The sequence below is a fragment of the Chiloscyllium plagiosum genome, unplaced genomic scaffold (assembly GCF_037043375.1).
Source record: "Chiloscyllium plagiosum isolate Xiang-an unplaced genomic scaffold, Cpla_swu_hap1 HiC_scaffold_33, whole genome shotgun sequence".
Lineage (NCBI taxonomy): Eukaryota > Metazoa > Chordata > Chondrichthyes > Orectolobiformes > Hemiscylliidae > Chiloscyllium > Chiloscyllium plagiosum.
Genome location: NW_028270171.1, coordinates 1,856,496 through 1,878,728, shown reverse-complemented (window position 1 = coordinate 1,878,728; position 22,233 = coordinate 1,856,496). Strand labels below are relative to the sequence as shown.

The 22,233-nt window shown below is 51.7% G+C and overlaps 1 protein-coding gene and 1 pseudogene across 2 annotated transcripts in view; one reads left to right on the top strand and one right to left on the bottom strand.

The window, feature by feature from the left end:
• rps11 (ribosomal protein S11) overlaps window positions 1–2,030 on the top strand; it is a 42,171-nt gene extending 40,141 nt beyond the window's left edge. The window contains exon 5 of the mRNA XM_087978176.1: window positions 1,687–2,030. Within this exon, the coding sequence (XP_087834302.1) occupies window positions 1,687–1,717 (31 nt within the window). The 3' untranslated portion in view covers window positions 1,718–2,030. The remainder of the gene's footprint in view (window positions 1–1,686) is intronic.
• The window catches only part of LOC122547694 (pleckstrin homology domain-containing family A member 6-like), a 54,412-nt pseudogene that overhangs the window by 5,499 nt on the left and 26,680 nt on the right, over window positions 1–22,233 (bottom strand). Inside the window, exons 4-7 of the transcript XR_015752549.1 lie at window positions 3,855–3,982; window positions 3,476–3,658; window positions 2,361–2,516; window positions 353–607 (exon numbers count right to left, since the gene is read on the bottom strand). The product of XR_015752549.1 is annotated as a pleckstrin homology domain-containing family A member 6-like (transcript). The remainder of the gene's footprint in view (window positions 1–352; window positions 608–2,360; window positions 2,517–3,475; window positions 3,659–3,854; window positions 3,983–22,233) is intronic.

The window sequence follows — 22,233 nt, the reverse complement described above, 5'->3', positions numbered from 1 at the left end:
CCTCTCAGTCCCACCCACTCCCTCTCCCAACCAGATCCTCCACCTCTTTCTCACAATCACCATTTCTCTCTCCCACCTACGTTCTCCCACTGACAGTTCCTTTGTGGCTGGGGTTCTAACCTTTCATGAAGTAAGTTTTCAGATGTTCTGTGGCATACTTCTTGCTCGGTGCTTAATCATGGTATCTACTGTTCTGTTACTGAGACCCACAAATCCCAGGACTCTGGTGTCAAAACCCTGCTACCATCAGTCCCTAAATGTGACCCTGTCCCTCTTTCTGGTCAGAGTAACTCACATGAAGACAGACTGTTTAGAAAAGCAGGAAGGAGCCTGGCCATCTGGAGATGCTCACCTCTTTTCTGACAATGCGATTATTTTTTTGGGTTTGGTTTTCAGCTGTTGTTCTTGGCGATGATAATGTCATCATCAATTTACTTGATGCAGTCACATTTGGAGTTTCAGGTGTCTCTGACGCAGTCGTTGGTTTGACCAGACTATTCCAGATGTTTCTGGGTTGGGATCGAGAGGCTACCATGTTAGTAGTCACCGGTCTATTGTCCAGGAGGTTCACGGAGTTGCGTTTCGATGCCCTTGGAGAGGCCTCTCTCTGACAAATTAACAAACATGATCTGAATGTAAACTCAACCTTACTCCCTCTTCATCTTCAGCTTCAAACAACACCTTGACCTTATTCTGGATCTTCCAAATCCAGTTGGAAAACACACATAAAGTACTATATTGTGGATGCTGGAAATCTGAAACAAACACAGAATGCTACAGGAGCTCAGCAAAACGAGCTGCCTTTGTGGAGAGAAACAGAGTTAATGTCTCAAGTCTGGTTCAAATCTTCTTCAGTACTGCTAAGTAAAGGACTGAGTTTTATCCCTCTATGTCTTCATCTCAATGAATTTAGGGCACAGCATGACATTGAATTGACCTACTGTTACTTCTACTCTGCGCCTACTTCCTTGGGCAGGAGTCCTCTCTCCTCTCCATGTACCCTTTCATCCATCTCCAATACTTGTCTCCACCTGAACTCCCTCCTAATGGCCTCTTAACTGCCCTTGATCTCTTCATTGAGAATTGTCAACTTGATATCAACTACCTCCATTTTTCTGCTTCCCTCACCTACTCCAACCTGTTTCTCTCTGGACTTTCTGCACGCTGTTCTGTCAGGTCTTTGCCTGACTATTATCAAACCTGTGGACAAAGCTGATGCTGTTGTCATCTGGTGAGTCGATCTCTAGCTTATAGAGGCTGAGCGACAAGCCTCAGACAGTTCCCCCTATCCCCACCTCGACTATGTTACATCACTGAACAGCAGATTGTTGATTCCAGAACTGTCACTGACCTGATCTCCTCCAGAGATCTTCCCTCCACATCTTCCCATCTCATTGTTCCCTCAGCTCACAAAGCCTGTTTCTAATGGACTCGAAACATTAATTCTGCTTTCTTTCTACAGAGGCTGCCAAACCTGAACAGTTTTGCCAGTAATTTCTATTTCTGTTTTGGATCTCCAGCATCTGCAGTTCTTTGTTTAATGTCAGCCTGCTTCTACCTTCTCCCAAAATGAACAAAGGACATTGTCAGACCCAACATCTTAGACTCTTCCTGTCCCACTGAACTTAATTCCTGGAGTTTTGCCTGCATTCTCATCTCACCTCTCCTTGTTTGTTCTCTCTCCAGAATTCAGAATTCACCTGATGATTTACATTAGATCGACACATTCCAGTTTCCTGGCCCCAGCTACCTCTCCTTCAGCAAGTGCAATCCCTCGTCATTCCCATTCCTCATCGAATGGTCTGAAGATTCTCCAATAAAAACAGCAGTTCTGGAGAAGAGTTACACCAGACTCAAAACATGGAACTGTCTCTCCCTCTCGCTCTAAATCTCTCTATGGTTCCTGTAGGAGTTTCTCCAGCACATTATGTTTGTTGTGAGACATACACAAGTCATTGTTGTGAACAAGTTTCTCTACGTCAATCTGGTCAAACACTAAACCATTAAAAACAATCCTGGGACTTTACAAACACGTGGAGAAATTATTGACCATTCCACAGTAGCTCCAGTTACAGAGTGATAGAGATGGGAAGGTGAATTAAGCAGATCAGCTGATGTGAATTCCAGTTCAAAGACTGAACAATATAAAAGTGACCACACATCAGTGAGTGGCAGCAGGAAGAGTGCCATGGGCTGGAGAGTTGTTTGTTTTGGCTGTTATTCATTAACTGTCCCAAATTGAGTTATTTTCTAAAAATTTACTGAAGAGACAAACCAAGTTTGATCTGCTCAGTTCAGAGAGGTCTCCCTGATACTGTGATGCTCCTCTGAGTGAGAGTGTTAACCCAGGGGACACTCACCATTAGGGAGGACACAGTCAATCGCCTCTGGGATGGAGCAGCAGAGCCACACCGTTCCTGGAGATGTGCTTCCTGGTGTCTCTTCATTCTCTCCATCTGCTCCTCCGCACTCATCTTCCCTTTTCTGTTTGGGCCAACTGTCGAGGTACGTTGTCCCTGGAGACACAAAGACAGAGTGTTCCTCCTCAGGCTCTGTGCTTTCCCTCTCATCAATGCTCCGATCTTTCGCATTATTCCAGAGTGGAGTCTCCATTGGGAAAAGGAAGCTAACTCTGTACAGGAAGCGAAAACCATTCGATTGGAGAGAATGGGCCAGGACACCTGCTCCTTGACAACATGGACTAGGAAAACCAGGAAAAGTGGGAAAGGGCTTGGGATCAGATTGATCCAAATCTCTCTTGACAAGCAGAAACTGATATACAGCATGGCCCCCTTACACCCCACCCAATCCCTGACCCACCCCTCATGGTCACACCCCCATCCATCCCTCCCACCCTTTATGTCCCCATACACCAACCCACACAAACACAGACACACACACAGACAGACAGACACACACACATAGACAGACAAACAGACACACACACACACAAACAGACACACACACACACAGACAAACAGACACAAGCACACACACACTCACTCACACACACACACACACAGACAAACAGACACACACACAAATCCAAGGGAAAGTTCAGGAAGTTTAAATTTCCAGGTCCCCCACTCCCTGGGCCCTTCGAAAACCTTCTTGGTTTTTGGAGTAACAGCGCTGACTCGGATAGTTCCTCTGGAAAACTTCTCAAATAACCCCCGGGCAAGTGATCCATCAATCACTGCCTCACCACCACCTCCCCCTCCCTCCTCCAGCTCCTTCAGCCGCCCCCATCTTGACCCTTGAAATCAGGTTTCCGGGCCCTGACCTGGAGATGGATCTAGTAAGGCCATTGCGGGAAGGTTGGTAGCCAATGGGCCCTGATTCCATTTGGAACTGACCTGGGGGTGAGGACTGGGCTGTTTTAACCCCACGATGTATCGAGAGGTGCCCCAAAGGGCAGTGGGAGCATAATCTACAGGAACATGGGAGATGGGTTTGGGATGTGGGGGAAGGTTACCTTATGGTATCCATTAGTTGCTGGATCATGTTGAATGTCAGTTTTCCTCTCTCCCAGTGTTTGTTTCTGTTCTCTATGCAATGGATGAGGTGCTGCAGCAGACTCACTGTGATTAGAGTTGTTAAACAGAGCACAATCTACCTCTTGGGGCAATGGTGGCCTCTCAGGGACATGGTCCGGAGTCTGCAGGGTAAGGCACAACATAAAGAAATGGAATTCAGCTGAACAAGACCCGGCTTCTCCCCAACTCCCTCAACATCACAAATGCACCTTGAGTCTTCTCAGCTACATCAGGAAACCCTGGTGTTAATGTCCAATTATCCACAACGAAGGTGATAATATACAGAGTCCCTTGGAGCCATGTGTTTGATTCACTCACCTGCCCATGGGCAGGGCAATGCCCACATGTTGGAGCTGAGTGTGGGGACATTGGAGACGCAGTTTGTGGGGACATTCGGTGCAGCTCAGGAGGCTGTTGCCAGGCAGGGGTAGCTGTCAGTGACATCACTGCAAGGGAAGGGAAAACACAAAGAAATGGCTTCAAGCAGGAGAAACACAAACACTGTTCCCACAACATTCAGCAGAGCCCACCGCCAACAGAGGAAGAACAGGCACAGGGCGAACACGAGGGGAATTCACACTTCGGATTCAGTACCGTCAGGATCACAATGCTATGGGTCCTACAACAATGTGGATGCCATGAACTAGGAGTTCTTTAGGATATAAAAAGAATGCATATAGAGTCGAGAGGAGGTGACTATTGCCAACAGTCTATTCATATAACAGTACAAGTGGGACTGTATCCCAGTGAGGGTCAGTGTGTGTGGGACTGTACCCCAGTGAGGGCCAGTGTGTGTGGGACTGTAACCCAGTGAGAGTCAGTGTGTGTCTGTAGGTGTGTACCCCAGTGAAGGTCAGTGTGTGTGTGGGACTTACCTCAGTCATGGTCAGTGTGTGTGGGACTGTACCTCAGTGAGAGTCAGTGTGTGTGTGGGACTGTACCTCAGTGAGAGTCAGTGTGTGTGGACTGTACCGTAATGAGAGTCAGTGTGTGTGGTACTGTACCCCAGTGAAGGTCAGTGTGTGTGTGGGACAGTACCCCAGTGAAGGTCAGTGTGTGTGTGAGACAGTACCCCAGTGCGAGTCAGTGTGTGTGTGGGACTGTACCCCAGTGAGAGTCAGTGTGTGTGGGACTGTACCCCAGTGAAGGTCAGTGTGTGTGTGGGACCGTACCCCAGTGAGAGTCAGTGTGTGTGTGGGACTGTACCCCAGTGAGAGTCAGTGTGTGTGTGGGACAGTACCCCAGTGAGAGTCAGTGTGTGTGGGACTGTATCTCAGTGTCAGTTAGTGTGCGCGTGTGACTGTACCCCAGTGAGAATCAGTGTGTGTGTAGGACTGTACCCCAGTGAAGGTCAGTGTGTGTGTGGGAAAGTACCCCAGTGAGAGTCAGTGTGTGTGGGACTGTATCTCAGTGTCAGTTAGTGTGTGTGTGGGACTGTACCCCAGTGAAGGTCAGTGTGTGTGTGGGACTGTATCACAGTGAGGGTCTGTGTGTGTGTGGGATTGTACCCCAGTGAATGCCAGTGTGTGTGTGGGACTGTACCCCAGTGAGAGTCAGTGTGTGTGGGACAGTATCTCAGTGAGAGTCAGTGTGTGTGTGGGACTGTACCCCAGTGAGAGTCACTGTGTGTGTGGGACTGTGCCCCAGTGAAGGTCAGTGTGTGTGTGGGACTGTGCCCCAGTGAGAGTCACTGTGTGTGTGGGACTGTACCCCAGTGAAGGTCAGTGTGTGTGTGGGACTGTACGCCAGTGAAAGTCAGTGTGTGTGTGTGGGAATGTACCCCAGCGAGAGTCAGTGTGTGTGAGACCTGTATCTCAGTGAGAGTGAGTGTGTGTGTGGGACTGTACCTCAGTGAGAGTCTGTGTGTGTCGGACTGTACCTCAGTGAGAGTCAGTGTGGGTGTGGGACTGTATCCCGGTGAGAGTCAGTGTGTGTGGGACTGTACCCCAGTGAGAGTCAGTGTGTGTGGGACTGTATCTCAGTGTCAGTTAGTGTGTGTGTGTGTGTGTGTGTGTGTGTGTGTGACTGTATCCCAGTGAATGTCAGTGTGTGTGTGGGACTGTATCCCAGTGAATGTCAGTGTGTGTGTGGGACTGTACCCCAGTGAGAGTCAGTGTGTGTGGGACAGTATCTCAGTGAGAGTCGGTGTGTGTGTGGGACTGTACCCCAGTGAGAGTCACTGTGTGTGTGGGACTGTACCCCAGTGAAGGTCAGTGTGTGTTTGGGACTGTACCTCAGTGAGAGTCAGTGTGTGTGTGGGACTGTACCCCAGTGAGATCAGTGTGTGTGGGACTGTAACCCAGTGAAGGTCAGTGTGTGTGGGAGTGTACCTCAGTGAGAGTCAATGTGTGTGAGACTGTATCTCAATGAGAGCCAGTGTGTGTGGGTGACTGTACCCCAGTGAGAGTCACTGTGTGTGTGGGACTGTACCCCAGTGAAGGTCAGTGTGTGTGGGGGACAGTACCCCAGTGAAGGTCAGTGTGTGTGTGGGACTGTACCTCAGTGAGAGCCAGTGTGTGTGACACTGTACCTTGATGAGAGCCAGTGTGTGTGTAGGACTGTACCCCAGTGAGAGTCAGTGTGTGTGTGTGTGTGTGTGGGACTGTACCCCAGTGAAAGTCAGTGTGTGTGGGGGACTGTACCCTATTGAAAGTCAGTGTGTGTGTGGGACTGTACCCCACTGAGATCAGTGAGTGTGGCACTGTACCCCAGTGAAAGTCAGTGTGTGTGTGGGAATGTACCCCAGCGAGAGTCAGTGTGTGTGAGACCTGTATCTCAGTGAGAGTCAGTGTGTGTGGGAGTGTACCTCAGTGAAGGTCAGTGTGTGTGGGAGTGTACCTCAGTGAGAGTCAGTGTGTGTGTGACACTGTACCTTGATGAGAGCCAGTGTGTGTGTGGGACTGTATTCAGTGAGAGTATGTGTGTGTCGGTCTATATCTCAGTGAGAGTCAGTATGTGTGGGACTGTACCTCAGTGAGAGTCAGTGTGTGTGTGGCACTGTACCCCAGTGAAAGTCAGTGTCTGTGTGTGTGTGGGAACGTACCCCAGCGAGAGTCAGTGTGTGTGAGACCTGTATCTCAGTGAGAGTCAGTGTGTGTGTGGGACTGTACCTCAGTGAGAGTCAGTGTGTGTCGGACTGTACCTCAGTGAGAGTCAGTGTCTGTGGGACTGTACCTCAGTGAGAGTCAGTGTGTGTGTGGGACTGTATCCCAGTGAGAGTCAGTGTGTCTGTGGGACTGTACCCCAGTGAAGGTCAGTGTGTGTGTGGGACAGTACCCCAGTGAGAGTCAGTGTGTGTAGGACTGTACCCCAGTGAAGGTCAGTGTGTGTGTTGGACTGTAACCCAGTGAGAGTCAGTGTGTGTGGGACTGTAAGCCAGTGTCATTTAGTGTGTGTGTGTGGGACTGAATCCCAGTGTCACTTAGTGTGTGTGTGGGACTGTACCCCAGTGAAAGTCAGTGTGTGTGGGGGGGACTATATCGCAGTGAGGGTCTGTGTGTGTGTGGGACTGTACCCCAGTGAATGTCAGTGTGTGTGTGGGACTGTACCTCAGAAAGAGTCAGTGTGTGTGGGACTGTACCCCAGTGAGAGTCAGTGTGTGTGGGACTGTATCTCAGTGTCAGTTAGTGTGTGTGTGTGTGTGGGACTGTATCCCAGTGAAGGTCAGTGTGTATGGGAGTGTACCTCAGTGAGAGTCAGTGTGTGTGTGACCGTACCCCAGTGAGAGTCAGTGTGTGTGTGGGACTGTACCCCAGTGAAGGTCAGTGTGTGTGGGACAGTACCCCAGTGAGAGTCAGTGTGTGTGGGACTGTACCCCAGTGAAGGTCAGTGTGTGTGGGAGTGTACCCCAGTGAGAGTCAGTGTTTGTGAGACTGTACCTCAATGAGAACCAGTGTGTGTGTGTGTGTGTGTGGGACAGTACCCCACCGAGATCAGTGAGTGTGGGTCTGTACCCCATTGAAAGTCAGTGTGTGTGTCGGACTGTACCCCAGTGAAGGTCAGTGTGTGTGTGGGACTGTACCTCAGTGAGAGTCAGTGTGTATGGGACAGTACCCCAGTGAAGGTCAGTGTGTGTGTGGGACTGTACCCCACTGAGATCAGTGAGTGTGGGACTGTACCCCAGTGAAAGTCAGTGTGTGTGTGGGACTGTACCTCAGTGAGAGTCAGTGTGTGTGGGTCTGTATTCAGTGAGAGTATGTGTGTGTCGGACTATATCTCAGTGAGAGTCAGTATGTGTGTGGGACTGTACCCCAGTGGAGGTCAGTGTGTGTGTGCGACTGTACCTCAGTGAGAGTCGGTGTGTGTGGGACTGTACCTCAGTTAGAGTCTGTGTGTGGGACTGTACCTCAGTGAGAGACTGTGTGTGTGGGACTGCACCTCTGTGAAGGTCAGTGTGTGTGGGACTGAACCTCAGTGAAGGTCAGTGTGTGTGTGGGACTGTACCCCAGTGGAGGTCAGTGTGTGTGTGCGACTGTACCTCAGTTAGAGTCTGTGTGTGGGACTGTACCTCAGTGAGAGACTGTGTGTGTGGGACTGTATCTCAGTGAGAATCAGTGTGTGTGGGGGATTGTGTCTCAGTGAGAGTCAGTGTGTGTGGAACTGTACCCCAGTGAGAGTCAGTGTGTGTGTGGGACTGTACCTCAGTGAAGGTCAGTGTGCGTGGGACTGTACTCCAGTGATGGTCAGTGTGTGTGTGGGACTGTACCCCAGTGAGAGTCAGTGTGTGTGTGGGACTGTACATCAGTGAGAGTCAGTGTGTGTAGGACTGTACCCCAGTGAAGGTCAGTGTGTGTGTGGGACTGTACCCCAGTGAAGGTCAGTGTGTGTGTGGGACTGTACCCCAGTGAAGGTCAGTGTGTGTGTGAGACTGTACCTCAGTGAAGGTCATTGTGTGTGTGGGACTGTACATCAGTGAGAGTCAGTGTGTGTAGGACTGTTCCCCAGTGAAGGTCAGTGTGTGTGTGGGACTGTACCCCAGTGAAGGTCAGTGTGTGTGTGGGACTGTACCCCAGTGAAGGTCAGTGTGTGTGTGAGACTGTACCTCAGTGAAGGTCATTGTGTGTGTGGGACTGTACATCAGTGAGAGTCAGTGTGTGTAGGACTGTACCCCAGTGAAGGTCAGTGTGTGTGTGGCACTGTACCCCAGTGAAGGTCAGTGTGTATGGGAGTGTGCCTCAGTGAGAGCCAGTGTGTGTGTGACCGTACCCCAGTGACAGTCACTGTGTGTGTGGGACTGTACCCCAGTGAAGGTCAGTGTGTGTGTGGGACAGTACCCCAGTGAGAGTCAGTGTGTGTGGGACTGTACCCCAGTGAAGGTCAGTGTGTGTGTCGGACTGTACCCCAGTGAAGGTCAGTGTGTGTGTGGACTGTACCCCACTGAGATCAGGGAGTGTGGGACTGTACCCCAGTGAAGGTCAGTGTGTGTGTGGGACTGTACCTCAGTGAGAGTCAGTGTGTGTGGGACTGTGCCCCAGTGAAGGTCAGTGTGTGTGGGAGTGTACCTCAGTGAGAGTCAGTGTGTGTGTGGGACTGTACCCCAGTGAAGGTCAGTGTGTGTGTGGGACTGTACCTCAGTGAGAGTCGGTGTGTGTGGGACTGTACCTCAGTGAGAATCAGTGTGTGTGGGGGATTGTGTCTCAGTGAGAGCCAGTGTGTGTGGGACTGTACCCCAGTGAAGGTCTGTGTGTGTGTGGGACTGTACCTCAGTGAAGGTCAGTGTGTGTGGGACTGTACCCCAGTGAGAGTCGGTGTGCGTGGGACTGTACCTCAGTTAGAGTTTGTGTGTGGGACTGTATCTCAGTGAGAATCAGTGTGTGTGGGGGATTGTGTCTCAGTGAGAGTCAGTGTGTGTGGGACTGTACCCCAGTGAAGGTCAGTGTGTGTGTGGGACTGTACCCCAGTGAAGGTCAGTGTGTGTGACACTGTATCTTGATGAGAGCCAGTGTGTGTGTGGCACTGTACCCCATTGAAAGTCAGAGTGTATGTGGGAATGTACCCCAGCGAGAGTCAGTGTGTGTGAGACCTGTATCTCAGTGAGAGTCAGTGTGTGTGGGACTGTATTCAGTGAGAGAATGTGTGTGTCGGACTGTACCACAGTGAGAGTCAGTGTCTGTGTGGGACTGTACCTCAGTGAAGGTCAGTGTGTGTGGGACTGTACTCCAGTGAAGGTCAGTGTGTGTGTGAGACTGTACCCCAGTGAAGGTCAGTGTGTGTGTGGCACTGTACCCCAGTGAAAGTCAGTGTGTGTGTGGGATTGTACCCCAGTGAAAGTCAGTGTGTATGAGACTTGTATCTCAGTGAGAGTCAGTGTGTATGGGACTGTACCTCAGTTAGAGTCTGTGTGTGGGACTCTACCTCAGTGAGAGACTGTGTGTGTGGGACTGTATCTCAGTGAGAATCAGTGTGTGTGTGGGATTGTATCTCAGTGAGAGTCAGTGTGTGTGGGACTGTACCCCAGTGAAGGTCAGTGTGTGTGTGGGACTGTACCTCAGTGAGAGTCAGTGTTTGTGAGACTGTACCTCAATGAGAGTCAGTGTGTGTGTAGGACTGTACCCCAGTGAGAGTCAGTGTGTGTGTGTGTGGGTTTGTACCCCAGTGAAAGTCAGTGTGTGTGTGGGACTGTAACTCAGTGAAGGTCAGTGTGTGTGTGGGACTGTACCTCAGTGAGAGTCGGTGTGTGTGTGGGAATGTACCCCAGCGAGAGTCAGTGTGTGTGAGACCTGTATCTCAGTGAGAGTCAGTGTGTGTGTGGGACTGTACCTCAGTGAGAGTCTGTGTGTGTCGGACTGTACCTCAGTGAGAGTCAGTGTGTGTGTGGGACTGTATCCCGGTGAGAGTCAGTGTGTGTAGGACTGTACCCCAGTGAAGGTCAGTGTGTGTGTGGGACTGTACCCCAGTGAGAGTCAGTGTGTGTGGGACTGTATCTCAGTGTCAGTTAGTGTGTGTGTGTGTGTGGGGGGGGGACTGTACCCCAGTGAGAGTCAGTGTGTGTGTGGGACTGTATCCCAGTGAATGTCAGTTTGTGTGTGGGACTGTACCTCAGTGAGAGTCAGTGTGTGTGTGGGACTGTACCCCAGTGAAGGTCAGTGTGTGTGGGACTGTGCCCCAGTGAGAGTCAGTGTGTGTGGGACTGTACCCCAGTGAGAGTCAGTGTGTGTGTGGGACTGTATCCCATTGAGAGTCACTGTGTGTGTGGGACTGTACCCCAGTGAAGGTCAGTGTGTGTTTGGGACTGTACCTCAGTGAGAGTCAGTGTGTGTGTGGGACTGTACCCCAGTGAGATCAGTGTGTGTGGGACTGTCCCCCAGTGAAGTTCAGTGTGTGTGGGAGTGTACCTCAGTGAGAGTCAATGTGTGTGACACTGTACCTTGATGAGAGCCAGTGTGTGTGTGTGACTGAACCCCAGTGAGAGTCACTGTGTGTGTGGGACTGTACCCCAGTGAAGGTCAGTGTGTGTGGGGGACAGTACCCCAGTGAAGGTCAGTGTGTGTGTTGGACTGTACCCCACTGAGATCAGTGAGTGTGGGACTGTACCCCAGTGAAGGTCAGTGTGTGTGTGGGACTGTACCTCAGTGAGAGTCAGTGTGTGTGACACTGTACCTTGATGAGAGCCAGTGTGTGGGGGGGACTGTATTCAGTGAGAGTATGTGTGTGTCGGTCTATATCTCAGTGAGAGTCAGTGTGTGTGGGTCTGTACCTCAGTGAGAGTCAGTGTGTGTGGGACTGAACCTCAGTGAAGGTCAGTGTGTGTGTGGGACTGTACCCCAGTGAGAGTCAGTGTGTGTGTGGGACTGTACCTCAGTGAGAGACTGTGTGTGTGGGACTGTATCTCAGTGAGAATCAGTGTGTGTGGGGGATTGTGTCTCAGTGAGAGTCAGTGTGTGTGGAACTGTACCCCAATGAAGGTCATTGTGTGTGTGGGACTGTACATCAGTGAGAGTCAGTGTGTGTGTGGGTCTGTACACCAGTGAAGGTCAGTGTGTATGGGAGTGTGCCTCAGTGAGAGTCAGTGTGTGTGTGTGTGACCGTACCCCAGTGGGAGTCACTGTGTGTGTGGGACTGTACCCCAGTGAGAGTCAGTGTGTGTGGGACTGTACCCCAGTGAAGGTCAGTGTGTGTGGGAGTGTACCTCAGTGAGAGTCAGTGTGTGTGACACTGTATCATGATGCGAGACAGTGTGTATGTGGCACTGTACCCCATTGAAAGTCAGAGTGTGTGTGGGAATGTACCTCAGTGAGAGTCGGTGTGTGTGGGACTGTACCTCAGTGAGAGACTGTGTGTGTGGGACTGTATCTCAGTGAGAATCAGTGTGTGGGGGGGATTGTGTCTCAGTGAGAGTCAGTGTGTGTGGGACTGTACCCCAGTGAAGGTCAGTGTGTGTGTGGGACTGTACCACAGTGAGAGTCAGTGTGTGTGGGGCTGTGCGCCAGTGAAGGTCAGTGTGTGTGGGAGTGTACCTCAGTGAGAGTCAGTGTGTGTGAGACCTGTATCTCAGTGAGAGTCAGTGTGTGTGGGACTGTATTCAGTGAGAGTATGTATGTGTCGGACTGTACCACAGTGAGAGTCAGTGTGTGTGTGGGACTGTACCTCAGTGAAGGTCAGTGTGTGTGGGACTGTACTCCAGTGAAGGTCAGTGTGTGTGTGAGACTGTACCCCAGTGAAGGTCAGTGTGTGTGTGGGACTGTACCTCAGTGAAGGTCAGTGTGTGTGTGGGACTGTACCTCAGTGAGAGTCGGTGTGTGTGGGACTGTACCTCAGTGAGAATCAGTGTGTGTGTGGGATTGTATCTCAGTGAGAGGCAGTGTGTGTGGGACTGTACCTCAGTGAGAGTCACTGTGTGTGTGGGACTGTACCCCAGTGAAGGTCAGTGTGTGTGTGGGACTGTACCTCAGTGGGAGTCAGTGTTTGTGAGACTGTACCTCAATGAGAGTCAGTGTGTGTGGGTTTGTACCCCAGTGAAAGTCAGTGTGTGTGTCGGACTGTACCCCAGTGAAGGTCAGTGTGTGTGTGGGACTGTACCTCAGTGAGAGTCGGTGTGTGTGGGACTGTACGCCAGTGAGAGTCAGAGTGTGTGTGGGAATGTACCCCAGCGAGAGTCAGTGTGTGTGAGACCTGTATCTCAGTGAGAGTCAGTGTGTGTGTGGGACTGTACCTCAGTGAGAGTCTGTGTGTGTCGGACTGTACCTCAGTGAGAGTCAGTGTGTGTGTGGGACTGTATCCCGGTGTGAGTCAGTGTGTGTAGGACTGTACCCCAGTGAAGGTCAGTGTGTGTGGGACTGTACCCCAGTGAAGGTCAGTGTGTGTGGGAGTGTACCTCAGTGAGAGTCAGTGTGTGTGACACTGTATCTTGATGCGAGCCAGTGTGTGTGTGGCACTGTACCCCAGTGAAAGTCAGTGTGTGTGTGGGATTGTACCCCAGTGAAAGTCAGTGATTATGAGACTTGTATCTCAGTGAGAGTCAGTGTGTATGGGACTGTACCTCAGTTAGAGTCTGTGTGTGGGACTCTACCTCAGTGAGAGACTGTGTGTGTGGGACTGTATCTCAGTGAGAATCAGTGTGTGTGTGGGATTGTATCTCAGTGAGAGTCAGTGTGTGTGGGACTGTACCCCAGTGAAGGTCAGTGTGTGTTTGGGACTGTACCTCAGTGAGAGTCAGTGTGTGTGTGGGACTGTACCCCAGTGAGATCAGTGTGTGTGGGACTGTCCCCCAGTGAAGTTCAGTGTGTGTGGGAGTGTACCTCAGTGAGAGTCAATGTGTGTGACACTGTACCTTGATGAGAGCCAGTGTGTGTGTGTGACTGAACCCCAGTGAGAGTCACTGTGTGTGTGGGACTGTACCCCAGTGAAGGTCAGTGTGTGTGGGGGACAGTACCCCAGTGAAGGTCAGTGTGTGTGTTGGACTGTGCCCCAGTGAGAGTCAGTGTGTGTGGGACTGTACCCCAGTGAGAGTCAGTGTGTGTGTGGGACTGTACCTCAGTGAGAGTCAGTGTGTGTGACACTGTACCTTGATGAGAGCCAGTGTGTGGGGGAGACTGTATTCAGTGAGAGTATGTGTGTGTCGGTCTATATCTCAGTGAGAGTCAGTGTGTGTGGGTCTGTACCTCAGTGAGAGTCAGTGTGTGTGGGACTGTACCCCAGTGAGAGTCAGTGTGTGTGTGGGACTGTATCCCATTGAGAGTCACTGTGTGTGTGGGACTGTACCCCAGTGAAGGTCAGTGTGTGTTTGGGACTGTACCTCAGTGAGAGTCAGTGTGTGTGTGGGACTGTACCCCAGTGAGATCAGTGTGTGTGGGACTGTCCCCCAGTGAAGTTCAGTGTGTGTGGGACTGTGCCCCAGTGAGAGTCAGTGTGTGTGGGACTGTACCCCAGTGAGAGTCAGTGTGTGTGTGGGACTGTATCCCATTGAGAGTCACTGTGTGTGTGGGACTGTACCCCAGTGAAGGTCAGTGTGTGTTTGGGACTGTACCTCAGTGAGAGTCAGTGTGTGTGTGGGACTGTACCCCAGTGAGATCAGTGTGTGTGGGACTGTCCCCCAGTGAAGTTCAGTGTGTGTGGGAGTGTACCTCAGTGAGAGTCAATGTGTGTGACACTGTACCTTGATGAGAGCCAGTGTGTGTGTGTGACTGAACCCCAGTGAGAGTCACTGTGTGTGTGGGACTGTACCCCAGTGAAGGTCAGTGTGTGTGGGGGACAGTACCCCAGTGAAGGTCAGTGTGTGTGTTGGACTGTACCCCACTGAGATCAGTGAGTGTGGGACTGTACCCCAGTGAAGGTCAGTGTGTGTGTGGGACTGTACCTCAGTGAGAGTCAGTGTGTGTGACACTGTACCTTGATGAGAGCCAGTGTGTGGGGGAGACTGTATTCAGTGAGAGTATGTGTGTGTCGGTCTATATCTCAGTGAGAGTCAGTGTGTGTGGGTCTGTACCTCAGTGAGAGTCAGTGTGTGTGGGACTGAACCTCAGTGAAGGTCAGTGTGTGTGTGGGACTGTACCCCAGTGAGAGTCAGTGTGTGTGTGGGACTGTACCACAGTGGAGGTCAGTGTGTGTGTGCGACTGTACCTCAGTGAGAGTCGGTGTGTGTGGGACTGTACCTCAGTGAGAGACTGTGTGTGTGGGACTGTATCTCAGTGAGAATCAGTGTGTGTGGGGGATTGTGTCTCAGTGAGAGTCAGTGTGTGTGGAACTGTACCCCAATGAAGGTCAGTGTGTGTGTGGGTCTGTACACCAGTGAAGGTCAGTGTGTATGGGAGTGTGCCTCAGTGAGAGTCAGTGTGTGTGTGTGTGTGACCGTACCCCAGTGGGAGTCACTGTGTGTGTGGGACTGTACCCCAGTGAGAGTCAGTGTGTGTGGGACTGTACCCCAGTGAAGGTCAGTGTGTGTGGGAGTGTACCTCAGTGAGAGTCAGTGTGTGTGACACTGTATCATGATGCGAGACAGTGTGTGTGTGGCACTGTACCCCATTGAAAGTCAGAGTGTGTGTGGGAATGTACCTCAGTGAGAGTCGGTGTGTGTGGGACTGTACCTCAGTGAGAGACTGTGTGTGTGGGACTGTATCTCAGTGAGAATCAGTGTGTGTGGGGGACTGTACCACAGTGAGAGTCAGTGTGTGTGGGACTGTGCCCCAGTGAAGGTCAGTGTGTGTGGGACTGTACCTCAGTGAGAGTCAGTGTGTGTGAGACCTGTATCTCAGTGAGAGTCAGTGTGTGTGGGACTGTATTCAGTGAGAGTATGTGTGTGTCGGACTGTACCACAGTGAGAGTCAGTGTGTGTGTGGGACTGTACCTCAGTGAAGGTCAGTGTGTGTGGGAATGTACTCCAGTGAAGGTCAGTGTGTGTGTGAGACTGTACCCCAGTGAAGGTCAGTGTGTGTGTGGGACTGTACCTCAGTGAGAGTATGTGTGTGTTGGACTATATCTCAGTGAGAGTCAGTGTGTGTGGGACTGTACCTCAGTGAGAGTCAGTGTGTGTGTGAGACTGTACCTCAGTGAAGGTCAGTGTGTGTGTGGGACTGTACCTCAGTGAGAGTCGGTGTGTGTGGGACTGTACCTCAGTGAGAGACTGTGCGTGTGGGACTGTATCTCAGTGAGAATCAGTGTGTGTGTGGGATTGTATCTCAGTGAGAGTCAGTGTGTGTGTGGGACTGTACCCCAGTGAGAGTCACTGTGTGTGTGGGACTGTGCCCCAGTGAAGGTCAGTGTGTGTGTGGGACTGTGCCCCAGTGAGAGTCACTGTGAGTGTGGGACTGTACCCCAGTGAAGGTCAGTGTGTGTGTGGGACTGTACCCCAGTGAAAGTCAGAGTGTGTGTGGGAATGTACCTCAGTGAGAGTCGGTGTGTGTGGGACTGTACCTCAGTGAGAGACTGTGTGTGTGGGACTGTATCTCAGTGAGAATCAGTGTGTGTGGGGGACTGTACCACAGTGAGAGTCAGTGTGTGTGGGACTGTGCCCCAGTGAAGGTCAGTGTGTGTGGGACTGTACCTCAGTGAGAGTCAGTGTGTGTGAGACCTGTATCTCAGTGAGAGTCAGTGTGTGTGGGACTGTATTCAGTGAGAGTATGTGTGTGTCGGACTGTACCACAGTGAGAGTCAGTGTGTGTGTGGGACTGTACCTCAGTGAAGGTCAGTGTGTGTGGGAATGTACTCCAGTGAAGGTCAGTGTGTGTGTGAGACTGTACCCCAGTGAAGGTCAGTGTGTGTGTGGGACTGTACCTCAGTGAGAGTATGTGTGTGTTGGACTATATCTCAGTGAGAGTCAGTGTGTGTGGGACTGTACCTCAGTGAGAGTCAGTGTGTGTGTGAGACTGTACCTCAGTGAAGGTCAGTGTGTGTGTGGGACTGTACCTCAGTGAGAGTCGGTGTGTGTGGGACTGTACCTCAGTGAGAGACTGTGCGTGTGGGACTGTATCTCAGTGAGAATCAGTGTGTGTGTGGGATTGTATCTCAGTGAGAGTCAGTGTGTGTGTGGGACTGTACCCCAGTGAGAGTCACTGTGTGTGTGGGACTGTGCCCCAGTGAAGGTCAGTGTGTGTGTGGGACTGTGCCCCAGTGAGAGTCACTGTGAGTGTGGGACTGTACCCCAGTGAAGGTCAGTGTGTGTGTGGGACTGTACCCCAGTGAAAGTCAGTGTGTGTGTGGGAATGTACCCCAGCGAGAGTCAGTGTGTGTGAGACCTGTATCTCAGTGAGAGTCAGTGTGTGTGGGACTGTACCTCAGTGAGAGTATGTGTGTGTTGGACTATATCTCAGTGAGAGTCAGTGTGTGTGGGACTGTACCTCAGTGAGAGTCAGTGTGTGTGTGAGACTGTACCCCAGTGAGAGTCAGTGTGTGTGTGGGACTGTACCCCAGTGAAGGTCAGTGTGTGTGTGGGACTGTACGCCAGTGAAAGTCAGTGTGTGTGTGTGGGAATGTACCCCAGCGAGAGTCAGTGTGTGTGAGACCTGTATCTCAGTGAGAGTCAGTGTGTGTGTGGGACTGTACCTCAGTGAGAGTCTGTGTGTGTCGGACTGTACCTCAGTGAGAGTCAGTGTGGGTGTGGGACTGTATCCCGGTGAGAGTCAGTGTGTGTGGGACTGTACCCCAGTGAGAGTCAGTGTGTGTGGGACTGTATCTCAGTGTCAGTTAGTGTGTGTGTGTGTGTGTGTGTGTGTGTGTGTGACTGTATCCCAGTGAATGTCAGTGTGTGTGTGGGACTGTATCCCAGTGAATGTCAGTTTGTGTGTGGGACTGTATCATGATGCGAGACAGTGTGTGTGTGGGACTGTACCCCAGTGAAGGTCAGTGTGTGTGTGGGACTGTACCCCAGTGAGAGTCAGTGTGTGTGGGACAGTATCTCAGTGAGAGTCGGTGTGTGTGTGGGACTGTACCCCAGTGAGAGTCACTGTGTGTGTGGGACTGTACCCCAGTGAAGGTCAGTGTGTGTTTGGGACTGTACCTCAGTGAGAGTCAGTGTGTGTGTGGGACTGTACCCCAGTGAGATCAGTGTGTGTGGGACTGTAACCCAGTGAAGGTCAGTGTGTGTGGGAGTGTACCTCAGTGAGAGTCAATGTGTGTGAGACTGTATCTCAATGAGAGCCAGTGCGTGTGGGTGACTGTACCCCAGTGAGAGTCACTGTGTGTGTGGGACTGTACCCCAGTGAAGGTCAGTGTGTGTGGGGGACAGTACCCCAGTGAAGGTCAGTGTGTGTGTGGGACTGTACCTCAGTGAGAGCCAGTGTGTGTGACACTGTACCTTGATGAGAGCCAGTGTGTGTGTAGGACTGTACCCCAGTGAGAGTCAGTGTGTGTGTGTGTGTGGGACTGTACCCCAGTGAAAGTCAGTGTGTGTGGGGGACTGTACCCTATTGAAAGTCAGTGTGTGTGTGGGACTGTACCCCACTGAGATCAGTGAGTGTGGCACTGTACCCCAGTGAAAGTCAGTGTGTGTGTGGGAATGTACCCCAGCGAGAGTCAGTGTGTGTGAGACCTGTATCTCAGTGAGAGTCAGTGTGTGTGGGAGTGTACCTCAGTGAAGGTCAGTGTGTGTGGGAGTGTACCTCAGTGAGAGTCAGTGTGTGTGTGACACTGTACCTTGATGAGAGCCAGTGTGTGTGTGGGACTGTATTCAGTGAGAGTATGTGTGTGTCGGTCTATATCTCAGTGAGAGTCAGTATGTGTGGGACTGTACCTCAGTGAGAGTCAGTGTGTGTGTGGCACCGTACCCCAGTGAAAGTCAGTGTCTGTGTGTGTGTGGGAATGTACCCCAGCGAGAGTCAGTGTGTGTGAGACCTGTATCTCAGTGAGAGTCAGTGTGTGTGTGGGACTGTACCTCAGTGAGAGTCAGTGTGTGTCGGACTGTACCTCAGTGAGAGTCAGTGTCTGTGGGACTGTACCTCAGTGAGAGTCAGTGTGTGTGTGGGACTGTATCCCAGTGAGAGTCAGTGTGTCTGTGGGACTGTACCCCAGTGAAGGTCAGTGTGTGTGTGGGACAGTACCCCAGTGAGAGTCAGTGTGTGTAGGACTGTACCCCAGTGAAGGTCAGTGTGTGTGTTGGACTGTAACCCAGTGAGAGTCAGTGTGTGTGGGACTGTAAGCCAGTGTCATTTAGTGTGTGTGTGTGGGACTGAATCCCAGTGTCACTTAGTGTGTGTGTGGGACTGTACCCCAGTGAAAGTCAGTGTGTGTGGGGGGGACTATATCGCAGTGAGGGTCTGTGTGTGTGTGGGACTGTACCCCAGTGAATGTCAGTGTGTGTGTGGGACTGTATCTCAGTGAGAGTCAGTGTGTGTGGGACTGTACCCCAGTGAGAGTCAGTGTGTGTGGGACTGTATCTCAGTGTCAGTTAGTGTGTGTGTGTGTGTGTGTGTGTGTGGGACTGTATCCCAGTGAAGGTCAGTGTGTATGGGAGTGTACCTCAGTGAGAGTCAGTGTGTGTGTGACCGTACCCCAGTGAGAGTCAGTGTGTGTGTGGGACTGTACCCCAGTGAAGGTCAGTGTGTGTGGGACAGTACCCCAGTGAGAGTCAGTGTGTGTGGGACTGTACCCCAGTGAAGGTCAGTGTGTGTGGGAGTGTACCCCAGTGAGAGTCAGTGTTTGTGAGACTGTACCTCAATGAGAACCAGTGTGTGTGTGTGTGTGTGTGGGACAGTACCCCACCGAGATCAGTGAGTGTGGGTCTGTACCCCATTGAAAGTCAGTGTGTGTGTCGGACTGTACCCCAGTGAAGGTCAGTGTGTGTGTGGGACTGTACCTCAGTGAGAGTCAGTGTGTATGGGACAGTACCCCAGTGAAGGTCAGTGTGTGTGTGGGACTGTACCCCACTGAGATCAGTGAGTGTGGGACTGTACCCCAGTGAAAGTCAGTGTGTGTGTGGGACTGTACCTCAGTGAGAGTCAGTGTGTGTGGGTCTGTATTCAGTGAGAGTATGTGTGTGTCGGACTATATCTCAGTGAGAGTCAGTATGTGTGTGGGACTGTACCCCAGTGGAGGTCAGTGTGTGTGTGCGACTGTACCTCAGTGAGAGTCGGTGTGTGTGGGACTGTACCTCAGTTAGAGTCTGTGTGTGGGACTGTACCTCAGTGAGAGACTGTGTGTGTGGGACTGCACCTCTGTGAAGGTCAGTGTGTGTGGGACTGAACCTCAGTGAAGGTCAGTGTGTGTGTGGGACTGTACCCCAGTGGAGGTCAGTGTGTGTGTGCGACTGTACCTCAGTTAAAGTCTGTGTGTGGGACTGTACCTCAGTGAGAGACTGTGTGTGTGGGACTGTATCTCAGTGAGAATCAGTGTGTGTGGGGGATTGTGTCTCAGTGAGAGTCAGTGTGTGTGGAACTGTACCCCAGTGAGAGTCAGTGTGTGTGTGGGACTGTACCTCAGTGAAGGTCAGTGTGCGTGGGACTGTACTCCAGTGATGGTCAGTGTGTGTGTGGGACTGTACCCCAGTGAGAGTCAGTGTGTGTGTGGGACTGTACATCAGTGAGAGTCAGTGTGTGTAGGACTGTACCCCAGTGAAGGTCAGTGTGTGTGTGGGACTGTACCCCAGTGAAGGTCAGTGTGTGTGTGGGACTGTACCCCAGTGAAGGTCAGTGTGTGTGTGAGACTGTACCTCAGTGAAGGTCATTGTGTGTGTGGGACTGTACATCAGTGAGAGTCAGTGTGTGTAGGACTGTTCCCCAGTGAAGGTCAGTGTGTGTGTGGGACTGTACCCCAGTGAAGGTCAGTGTGTGTGTGGGACTGTACCCCAGTGAAGGTCAGTGTGTGTGTGAGACTGTACCTCAGTGAAGGTCATTGTGTGTGTGGGACTGTACATCAGTGAGAGTCAGTGTGTGTAGGACTGTACCCCAGTGAAGGTCAGTGTGTGTGTGGCACTGTACCCCAGTGAAGGTCAGTGTGTATGGGAGTGTGCCTCAGTGAGAGCCAGTGTGTGTGTGACCGTACCCCAGTGAGAGTCACTGTGTGTGTGGGACTGTACCCCAGTGAAGGTCAGTGTGTGTGTGGGACAGTACCCCAGTGAGAGTCAGTGTGTGTGGGACTGTACCCCAGTAAAGGTCAGTGTGTGTGTCGGACTGTACCCCAGTGAAGGTCAGTGTGTGTGTGGACTGTACCCCACTGAGATCAGTGAGTGTGGGACTGTACCCCAGTGAAGGTCAGTGTGTGTGTGGGACTGTACCTCAGTGAGAGTCAGTGTGTGTGGGACTGTGCCCCAGTGAAGGTCAGTGTGTGTGGGAGTGTACCTCAGTGAGAGTCAGTGTGTGTGACACTGTATCTTGATGCGAGCCAGTGTGTGTGTGGCACTGTACCCCATTGAAAGTCAGAGTGTGTGTGGGAATGTACCCCAGTGAGAGTCAGTGTGTGTGTGGGACTGTACCCCAGTGAAGGTCAGTGTGTGTGTGGGACTGTACCTCAGTGAGAGTCGGTGTGTGTGGGACTGTACCTCAGTGAGAATCAGTGTGTGTGTAGGACTGTACCCCAGTGAGAGTCAGTGTGTGTGTGTGTGGGTTTGTACCCCAGTGAAAGTCAGTGTGTGTGTGGGACTGTACCCCAGTGAAGGTCAGTGTGTGTGTGGGACTGTACCTCAGTGAGAGTCGGTGTGTGTGTGGGAATGTACCCCAGCGAGAGTCAGTGTGTGTGAGACCTGTATCTCAGTGAGAGTCAGTGTGTGTGTGGGACTGTACCTCAGTGAGGGTCTGTGTGTGTCGGACTGTACCTCAGTGAGAGTCAGTGTGTGTGTGGGACTGTATCCCGGTGAGAGTCAGTGTGTGTAGGACTGTACCCCAGTGAAGGTCAGTGTGTGTGTGGGACTGTACCCCAGTGAGAGTCAGTGTGTGTGTGGGACTGTATCCCAGTGAATGTCAGTTTGTGTGTGGGACTGTACCTCAGTGAGAGTCAGTGTGTGTGTGGGACTGTACCCCAGTGAAGGTCAGTGTGTGTGGGACTGTGCCCCAGTGAGAGTCAGTGTGTGTGGGACTGTACCCCAGTGAGAGTCAGTGTGTGTGTGGGACTGTATCCCATTGAGAGTCACTGTGTGTGTGGGACTGTACCCCAGTGAAGGTCAGTGTGTGTGTGGGACTGTACCTCAGTGAGAGTCAGTGTGTGTGTGGGACTGTACCCCAGTGAGATCAGTGTGTGTGGGACTGTCCCCCAGTGAAGTTCAGTGTGTGTGGGAGTGTACCTCAGTGAGAGTCAATGTGTGTGACACTGTACCTTGATGAGAGCCAGTGTGTGTGTGTGACTGAACCCCAGTGAGAGTCACTGTGTGTGTGGGACTGTACCCCAGTGAAGGTCAGTGTGTGTGGGGGACAGTACCCCAGTGAAGGTCAGTGTGTGTGTTGGACTGTACCCCACTGAGATCAGTGAGTGTGGGACTGTACCCCAGTGAAGGTCAGTGTGTCTGTGGGACTGTACCTCAGTGAGAGTCAGTGTGTGTGACACTGTACCTTGATGAGAGCCAGTGTGTGGGGGGGACTGTATTCAGTGAGAGTATGTGTGTGTCGGTCTATATCTCAGTGAGAGTCAGTGTGTGTGGGTCTGTACCTCAGTGAGAGTCAGTGTGTGTGGGACTGAACCTCAGTGAAGGTCAGTGTGTGTGTGGGACTGTACCCCAGTGAGAGTCAGTGTGTGTGTGGGACTGTACCCCAGTGGAGGTCAGTGTGTGTGTGCGACTGTACCTCAGTGAGAGTCGGTGTGTGTGGGACTGTACCTCAGTGAGAGACTGTGTGTGTGGGAC